The sequence below is a fragment of the Pelmatolapia mariae genome, linkage group LG16_19, assembly GCF_036321145.2.
Source record: "Pelmatolapia mariae isolate MD_Pm_ZW linkage group LG16_19, Pm_UMD_F_2, whole genome shotgun sequence".
In the NCBI taxonomy this organism is placed as follows: domain Eukaryota; kingdom Metazoa; phylum Chordata; class Actinopteri; order Cichliformes; family Cichlidae; genus Pelmatolapia; species Pelmatolapia mariae.
In genome coordinates, this window is record NC_086241.1 from 18,686,083 (window position 1) to 18,695,995 (window position 9,913).

At 40.9% G+C, this 9,913-nt stretch overlaps 1 protein-coding gene across 1 annotated transcript; it reads right to left on the bottom strand.

Annotated features, from left to right (window-relative positions):
* Positions 1 to 3,069: 3,069 nt before the first annotated feature.
* On the bottom strand, positions 3,070 to 8,586 carry ackr3a (atypical chemokine receptor 3a). Its single transcript, XM_063499871.1, has 2 exons — positions 8,476 to 8,586; positions 3,070 to 5,705 (listed from the first exon to the last, which is right to left on the bottom strand). The coding sequence occupies exon 2, from the start codon at positions 5,634 to 5,636 to the stop codon at positions 4,494 to 4,496; it is 1,143 nt and encodes a 380-aa protein (XP_063355941.1). The 5' UTR covers positions 5,637 to 5,705; positions 8,476 to 8,586; the 3' UTR covers positions 3,070 to 4,493.
* Positions 8,587 to 9,913: the final 1,327 nt, after the last annotated feature.

Genomic DNA, 9,913 nt, shown 5'->3' on the forward strand with positions numbered 1-9,913 from the left:
AAATGTAATTCCGATGGATTGCATGTTACTATCAATATAATGAGGAAAAGGTGAGCTTAAGTATTTGCCTCTAATTAGATGAGAATACATCAGTACGATGTCAAAAGACGTCAGGCACTTTGCTCACCCCCACTAAATATCCAGTTTAAAGTAATCTAAACTTTCTTGTGGTTACAGTTACAGCACTCTTTAAGAATGATTATGGTGCAGTTTTATATGGAAAAGTCTTGGGCTGATTGGGACAACATGTTCAACTATATTGAACCAAAACCGCAATGTTTCTCCAACCTTAAACGTCCTGCTTTTTGTTGCTTAAAAGCTAACCACAGACGTGTGGGTATCCCTCCATAAAACCTCTTCTGCATCAATACAGTGCATAAATGTGGCAACTCCGTAAATTAAAGAAAAAAAAAGATTCTTATAACAAACACCAGCCAGCAATTGTGTTGCTCGCTGGGGTGGCTTGAGGAACTGTACTGAAATATATACAGTACATTTTAGAACCTCATCTGGAATTGCACATACTGCGCTTAACTATGCAAACATCCATCTTCCATGTGTAATTGTAGTATCGAGGCAATATGATTGCTTACCGTCATGCAAGTAGGCAGCGCATGGGATGTTTATAGCCTCAGAATGAGCTGGACCTGAAGGCACACAACTGCAGGGACCCCTAGACTCACTGTGTAGCAATTACTTTTATGGTGATCTGGAAATGGCATGGGTTTTAAAGTGGAACAGCTAAAAATTTTTGATTTATTTGCACTTGGTTTTTTAAACATGTATCCAACTAAGGTTGCAGGCGGTGCTCGGGCAAATAGCAGTCTGTAACTCTATGTCAGGGGTGGGCAATCTCAGTCCACGAGGGCCGGTGTCCCTGCAGGCTTTAGATGTGTCCTCGAACCAACACAGCTGATTTAAATGGCTAAATTAGCTCCTCAACATGTCCTGAAGTTCTCCAGAGGCCTGGTAATGAACTAATCATGTGATTCAGGTGTGTTGACCCAAGGTGAGATCTAAAACCTCCAGGGACACCGGCCCTCGTGGACTGAGATTGCCCACCCCTGCTCTATGTGAAAGGCCGGCTGCACCCTGAGCTCGTTGCAGAGGAACAGGTAGCCATTCATGCTCATGTCCACAGCTACAGCCAACTGAGAATCAACATGTAACCTAATAATTTTTTTTTAAAAAGCGGGTTTTTGCACTGTGAGGAAACTAAAGGACCCTTAGAAAGCTTACATAAGTGCAGGTAGAATATGCAAACGCCACACAAAAAGGCCTCAACTGTCAAGCACCAACAGTTTAAAACCTGTAAAACCCGTCAAGCAACTGCACAATCCTTACCAACATTAATTTTTTTCCTAATCTAAATCTATTAGTACTCAATAGTATTGTATAGGGAAAAAATGATAAGTTATCTAGTATTTGCCTGTGTTACCACGGGACTGTGTTACAGGACTGCGAGGCCAAATCAGTTATTTTTTAAGTCAACTGCTCTTTTATTCTGAGTCACTGCTCTACTTTAATATCTAAGTTTCTTATGTTTCTGAATACCTTTCAATTAAATCATCTCACAACACATTGAAATTTGGGAGCACACATGCTCATAAATGCTTGATCGGGACCTGCATACAGGATGATCAAGAGCAAAAGAATCCATTTCTCAGTTAGTCAGAAGCTGTCTCATTCTTTCACTGCAGATGAGCAAGTTAGCAAGGGTGAAATGAGCCGTAACTAGGCTTTAACATCAGGAATGTATTGACAAAGTTCAGGGCAGATAGCTTGGGCTTGTGTGTGGAAAATCTTTCACACCAGAACAGATAGAGAGGCCATAGCTCTGGTGAGGCGACTACCACACGCTGAGTGCTGAAAGATCACGGCAGACTCTCAGACAAGAAGGAGGCCGGGAGAGTATCATTAGCAGAGCACTGACTAGGTTGACCTTTGGATATCCCTCCACAGCTTTCTTATCGCAGTAATTTATTATAGTCTGACATAAATGCACTCCTGGTTCAACAACGAAGACTGCCGATCTGCTCTTCAGCTCCCAATATAACACAGCAACACAGCGTGTCAGCAAGACTATACTGTCCCAAGGTTACTACAGCTGGTGGCGTGACTTAACGCTATAAAAGGAGGTCAAGACACTGAAAATATGTAGACAAAGGTTGATGAGCTGTTTTAAAATGTGTTGTTTTAAAACGTTAGAAAGAGCAGGCACATACTCAGAAACAAAGCCAAAACAGAGTTATTGTTATAGATAAAATAATAGAGTTTTGGTACTTTAAATTATGAGGATAACATTATCAGTGACTCTTGAGAAAAAAAATTATTATCCATTTCCTCAGGATAGGAGGGAACACTGGAAGGAACTGCATCAACACTTCTGCCCTCAGGCAAACATGAGCATTGACTTTGGCCAAGATACCTCACTCTTGGCCATCAAGATGATATTCCTTAATGAGCTCGTCATCCCATTAGAGGGGTGTGCACTGGCTAAAGTATTTATTGCATGCACATGGAAGTTTGCAGGTCAAGCACTGGGCATGAAAATCCAAAAAAGTGCTTAGTTTGCATCTTCTTGGAACAGTTTTGCAATTTGGTGGCAGCACGGCTGCTAAAAAGATATTAAATCCACATTTGTATATTAATCTGGTGGCATTTTTGAAGGACTTGAACTGCTTCCTGTTTGTCCTTGCATCATTTAATGAGAAAAGACATGAACTAATCAAGGCTTTTCATCTGACCCTGAAAATAAAATCTGTTTCCTTTTCCTTTAGTTTTTCAGTATGACAATAACTAGAAAATGTGTTTTCCTTTTTATACTAAACCGTACCTCATGAACTATAGCTGAACCACTCCTGTCCAAGAGTTTAGCATATATTAGACGTGGCAGCTGGGATTAACAATGAAAAGCGATACTGACTTGTCTTTTAAGCTGAAGATTGATGATTCTTTGGATGGATTTATTCAAACTGTGTAGCAAAAGCTTTTTCTGAACCACATTCCATTTTTTTAAAAAGTTTAAGAAAAAATAAACAATCATTTGGGGTGAAGAAGAAATCACTGAAGCAAAATATTTTGTCTGCATTTAATATAGAATAATACACATGTTACACATTACCGTGTCAAAGGAATGCCTCTGTTCTTGTAGACACATGTTTGCTTCTCAGCTTCTTTCGAATTGCAACATGAAAAAAACATTTCAGTGTAACAGCTTACATATGTAACCAATCACATGAGAAGATGTGCTCTGTGTCAGCATATTAAAAAAAGAAAGAAAGAAAGAAAGAAAGAAAGAAAACATCCTGATTCGTACAATAGACATCAGGTCGACTGTATTATTTACATTTTATAACATGTAAAAGTCTTCTTTTGCTGTCATGCCCTTTCATACACAGACACAGGGCATCTGTAATACCTGGACACCTCCACACACACATACACACACACACACACATGCAAACGTGATGATGTTTTTGTTATTTGGTTGCCAATAAACACTTGGGTGTTGCCTGTATGAGAGGAATAAAGCTTTTCATTTATTTTGGCCATAAGGTTTGCGCTGTCTGCGGCCTGTGTGATAACCCAGCAGGATCAATACCACATGGACATGTGTATCTCACTAGCACAGATACAAGATAAGAGTGACAGCAATGAATACTGTATAATGCCTTCCAGAACAGTCAGAAGCGACATAAATCTACTCTTGGAGCTCAGTAGCCACAGCTGATGGTTCCAGACTGATGGTCTGGAAAGATTTACGACCAAAATAAAACTGAGCCGTAAGGTTAAAGTAGGAGAGTAGGTTAAGTTGAGCTGAGCTAATCAGCAACTTGCTGTGTTTATGTTTAGTTTAGAAATATGAGAATAGCATTAATATCATAAATTCAGTCAGACTGAAAAGTCTGTCTTTCAAAAGAGTTGAAGTGTTCCTTTAATAGGTAGAAACCTAAAAAAGTCTTTTGTCGTATTAGTAGGCTTTTTTTGCTGATGTGAGAAGAGGTTGTGGTCAATAACACAGCAGGACTTAAATACTGAGGCAGCACTGTATGAAGTGGAGCTCTGAGCAGAAATCAGTGTGTGAAGACATTTAAGAGGAAAACTCATTTAAAAACATATAAATACAACTATATACAAAGATATATATACATTGAATACACATACAAACTTACAACAAATACAATTCTACATAGACAGCAAAAACAATGACTTAACACATTTACAATCACTGGTTTGGCTTTACAATGATACTAGCTACATGATTTCTGTAACAGATTTTATAATAACATTGCTTTCTAAGTGCTTTTCAATCAGTCCACCAGAGATGAAGGGTCACGATCTTCAAGCTTTTCTGTGACTCTAGCATTTCCTCTTTTCATTGTCTTCTAATGTCAAACATAATGTTGATAATAGACAAAACAAATCAGCTGTAAAATAAGTTTACACTGAATTAAAAGCTTCATTAAATGCTTTGCAGAGATTTGTAACTTTCAAATCTGTGGTGGGTTTTCTACGGCTACAGCAGAGTACTCGGCCTCAGACACGTTCGAAGCCTCAATAAGACGTGCCAGGCCCGTCCTCGTTGAGTATTTGAAAATGAAAGCCTTCATGAGGTCATAGCGATAGTTTCTGTTGATGAAGTTGTAGAGGATGGGGTTGAAACAGCAGTGAAGCAAGGACAGGCACTGGGTGAGATGTAAGGCCACATAGATCACATTCTCCAGGCCACAGGTCAGCGGCACTACGCCCAGCTGTGACAGAGCGTCAGCCAGAAGGACACCGTGGTAGGGCCCCCAGCAGGCCAGAAAAACCACAATGTAAGCTAGGATCACCCTGCGGCTCACGTGGCGCTCCTGCTCCACTGGGGAAGACGATGAAGTAGAAGAAGAGGAAGAGGAGCGAGCGAAAGCTCTGGCCAGCAGGATGTAAAACACAGCAATGATGGGGAAGGGGAGAACAAAGCCAAGGAGGATGAAGCTCAGCTGCACCCCCACCATCCACTCCTTGGGGTTCTCCTCTGGGTACTCAGGCCTGCACAGCATGGTGTCCCCGTGTGCTGACTTCACAGTATGCAAAAAGTAGGTGTCTGGCAAGGAGGCCATCAGAGCCAGAAGCCACACCCCTATACACGCACCACGGCGAATCAACTTCCTGCGTGCACCTCCCTCATCTGGATGCCGCGTCACACTCAGGTAGCGATCCACACTCATGCAGGCCAGGAAGAAGATGCTCCCGAAAAGGTTGACGAAGAAGAGCAGGTGAGTGAGTTTGCATGCCACTTCACCAAAGGGCCAGTGGCCATGCTGGGCCAGTGAGCTCACCCATATAGGCAGCGTAGCGCACACGCAGAGGTCCGCAACTGCCAGGTGTGTGATGTACATGTGTGTCTCATGGCGAGGGCTGGAGTCTCTTTGTGCGCGGATGTTGACCCAGAGGACCAGGGCGTTAGCGGCCAGGCCGACGATGAAGATGAAAGTGTAGAGGACGCACATGGAATTCAGCAGAGCCGTACGGTTGAATGCCGTTGCACACACCATTGATTCCACACTTGTTATGTTGCTGAATGTGTCAGAGAAGTTGAGCTCATCAAAAGAGTCCCAAAAGACCTCCATATCACTGCTGCTTAGACTCATTTTTCAGCACTCGGAGAGGACAACAGACCGCTGGGAGGTAACACACACCGCCTCTGATTGGGACAGAGCCTGAAAAACATGACAGTAAATTATAATTTCTTGTAACATATATTTATTTTGATAATGACACAGCTGCCAAATGTGAGAGGTTTTTCAACAAACCTTTGGGTATTATATTTAAGACCTAAGGTTCTGTTGCATAAAGTCTGGCTTATTTTACTCATGTGCACTGAATGAACTAATAAAACATAAACCCACTTGTGGTATGCCACCAGATCCCAAAGAATCTTAATGCGGTTAACTTGTTAAAACACTGCTTTCATGACTTAATAGAGGCTCTCTGTTACCGTGTCACAAACAGTGGGATTTTCTATGATTGATGTGCAGTCAGGGGGCAGCACAATAAATGTTTACATTAGCTCCACTGGCTCAGAGTGCAGATTAGACACAAGGAAGTGGGATCGAGAAGTCCAAACAGGGTGTATTTCCTGGACGTTCCGGGCATTCCAAGATAAAGCAGTGGTCAGGGTGGGAAACCTGATGCCAGAGTCTTGTTTGTTTTCTGCTCATAAAGCAGGCAAAGATCAGCTGTCACTCCCCAGATGATCAAAGAAAAGGCAGCTCGTAACTTTGAATACGTCATTCTGCAACATCTGAATCTTATAACGCAGCAGCACATGGCACACACAGACACACACACACACATTTTAAAAAGAAGAGGCTTCACACATGCACCAAATAAGGTGGCTGAAACAGTATGCAAGATTAAAGAACTATCAATCTGGATCACCTTGGTAAGTCTAAAACCAGGCGTGATTTTGTTCACCCTGGCGGACCACCAAAATATTCGCCCTTACATGGTCTTCATTCACAGTATTCTGCTGTGATGTCTCTCTCAGCTAACTGTCAGCTTGACACAGTGTGAAGGATCAGAGGTGAAAGGTGATACATCAAAACCAGAACACAAGAGGCTTAACCCCGCCGTCGCCCCCGACTGACTTGTACGCCCACAGAGTGAATTGTGCGCGGAGACCAGCGGGAAGGCTTGACGCCTTCAGAATGGTCTGACCACAGTAAACATGGAGGTCACCAACCACTGCGTGACACAGCACGCCACAGAGCTGTGAAATGTGACCATATCAGACATCTGTCTGTGTAAGAAAACGGTGCTGTACATATAATAATTGGCACCAATTCAAAAACGATGATGAACAAAAAGACAAGTTTTAGTCTAAACAAGGACAGCTGGAACATATTAAGATGTGCAGCTGTCTAGGGAGGGTTATGTCTGCTCTTGAAGCCTGCAGTCAGTTTGATTATTTATTTTCATTTTATGTCACTTTACACCTCTGCCGTGACAAATTTTGGGTAATATTGGTCAGTCCAGTTTACTTTGCACCATTTTGCTTTTAAGCTGCAGGACTGGTGGCAACGTTTTTAAATTACTGAGCAAAACTTTGTGAAAATATTTGATTTTTTAAAGATTTTGCATCAGTATGATGACATGATACATTTTTAAGCAATACCATACATTAGAATGAGTTAAAAAGGAAATTCCAATCAAAATAATAATAATAATAATAATAATAATAATAATAATAATTTATATGTAGTGTTAAATTACATGTAACATAAAGGGGTACCTAGGGGATTTTTGGTTTTAATATCAACATCAGATAAAAGGTTCTGTGGTAATACTGAATGCAGGCGGTTTATCCAGCAATGCTTCCAGCATCCATTCCTATTATTGCTTTTACATTATAATAAATTGAAGTACTACCTTTAGCATGGCCTGGGATAAAACAGTTTAAAAAGATGTCACGTATCGCACATTTACTTTTACTTTCAATTATTTGCGATGGCATGGAGACCCATTCATCCTGGAGGGATTTCCACAGTGTAATCCCCCACAATTGTTTCTAATTCCCTTATATTGTATGGAAAATACCTGCAGGTGCCAGGTAGCTCCGCGGGCTTCAAGCTAATTAACCTTTTAACACCCACACTGTTAGATAACGCAGACAGCGCATGAAACCCCTCTCTATCTTTCCGTCTCTGTCTTACTCGCTGTATCGCTCAGTGTACCTCTTTTCTCTCCCCCAGCTTTTCTTCTCCAGCTTTTCTTCCTTTATTTAGCTCGCCACTATCCACTTACAAATTAGGTTAAAAGTCTTTTGTATCTCAATACACAGAAAATAAAAGGCAGGGAGGACCATTTTCATGTGCAAATGCTGCCCACACGGATCGTGCAGGTGCAGCATGTTTGTCACAAGTTTCTCCTGTCAGGCTCGATTTACAGTTCACAGTCTGTAATCAGATATTCGCTGTTTAGGACAGGACATGAGGTTTCCGCGTAGATGAACAGCAAAAGTGCTGTTTTGTGCGTCATTACGCACAAGCACTAAATCCAAGTTGCTTCTGACGACAGACATGCAATGTCATTGTTGTCATTGTTGATTTATATCAGACGAGAAACAAAAGTCTGTTATCAGATTTGAGCTTGGTATACAGAAGCCCGACTCCAGATTTGAATAGGGGAGCAAACAAACAGATTACAGACAGGCTGGAAGGATTGAGAGCAATAAAATGGCTATTATTATAAACTGTTTATGTTTCACGAACAATTAAGCAATACTTTCCCCTCGTCTGGCATTTGTTATAACGATAAAGAGTCGATAAAAGTGTCAAAATGTAATAAATAGAACAGAAACAGTTCTGGTATAAGAAGTAAGCGGTCAAAATTACGTCGCGCATTTCAGAAGAATTTTTTAAGAGGTATTAAAAGTTGAAAAAAAAAGAACACTTTTCCTGCCACACAGCTGCTTATTAAGCACCGTACCTGTCTTTCTTCTCCCTTTCTCCTCTCTCGAAGAGCAGGTTTATTTGCGATAACCCCTGATGTTAAAAGGATAACTTCAGATCCACCGCAGGAAACTTGCGTGCGCTTCCCTCCGCCTCCTCAAATGAATGCGAGCCTCCTGTTCTGCACTTGCTGATACTCCTAAGAGCTACGCCTCCAAGGCTGGTCCTAAACAGCTATGTGTATTGACATGGCATCGCCAAGCGTTCAATCAACAGTCAGCAGCCCAGCGAGTTTCGGTTTAGCCTCACTGTTGTTCCCTTAATTCAGCTAAACTGTTAAAAAAGAATATTTAAAACTGGCAAATATTATTTCTGTTGCAAGTTTGAAATGACATGCAGGTTTTTGTTCACTGTAACAATGTACTGTAATGTTATTATTCTGTTATCACATTAGCCAATACAAAACATATGATGTATTACTTCTTGGTGTTTGGGGTCATTTATTAATAATAATATTAATATTATTTTATGTAGACCATGACAATCATTTTTACATTTTAGATATTAAACGTCCTAAAAAATCTTCATGCAACATTTACCTTTAACTTTGTGCTGCATGTGCATTGTTTATCTAAGTAATTATGCATAGTATATTAGCTGTAGCTGTAGTATTGTAGCTACATTATATTTTGCCATGATTGGCATTTTTGGAAAGCAGTTGGCATATATGAAAAATCTGATAAGATATATAAACACAACCTGTTCAGATGGTTCACACAGAACTCATAGGAGTCAACATTATTGGCAGATGGTCAAAGTGTTGTTTTGTTTTTGTTTTGTTTTTGGGGTTTTTTTTTGGGGGGGGGGGGGGGGGGGGGGGGTTGGGGGGGTTGCTTATGGGCTTATCTTCACTATTTTTCCTTCAATTCACTGGAGCTCTATTTATATTTAAGGAAGTCACAACAGAAGTAATCTCAGTGTGCTTTTAGGTCAATGACTGCGGTTTTGGCAGCAGGAGGAGTAAAAAAAATCTTTTTTTTTAAACAGGAAGAAGCCTACAAGTGAACCAGACTCAGGTAAGGAGACCATCTGCCTCGACCGGTTAGGTTGAGAGTAGAGCGGAGAAACAAAAGATAAACACAGATAACAAAAAACACTTGGCAGTTTGGTGGGGCCTGTAAGCGTAGATCAGGAACATCCAGCTCTAGAGCTTGCAGAAAGAGAAAGAAAGAGAAATGCAACAGTACAACTCTGTGACAGAGAAAATATTAAGTTAATAATATAAAGGAGGTCAAGCAGTTACACAGCTCTGGAATGGAAAAGGTTCTAAATGTTAACATACCCTTCCAGTTTAGTGTCTTTGTGTTGGGAAACACTGATTTTCATTTGAACAGAAATGGATACTTTAACAAATAACTAAGTGGTTACTATTTGGTTACACACACACACACACACACACACACACACACACACAC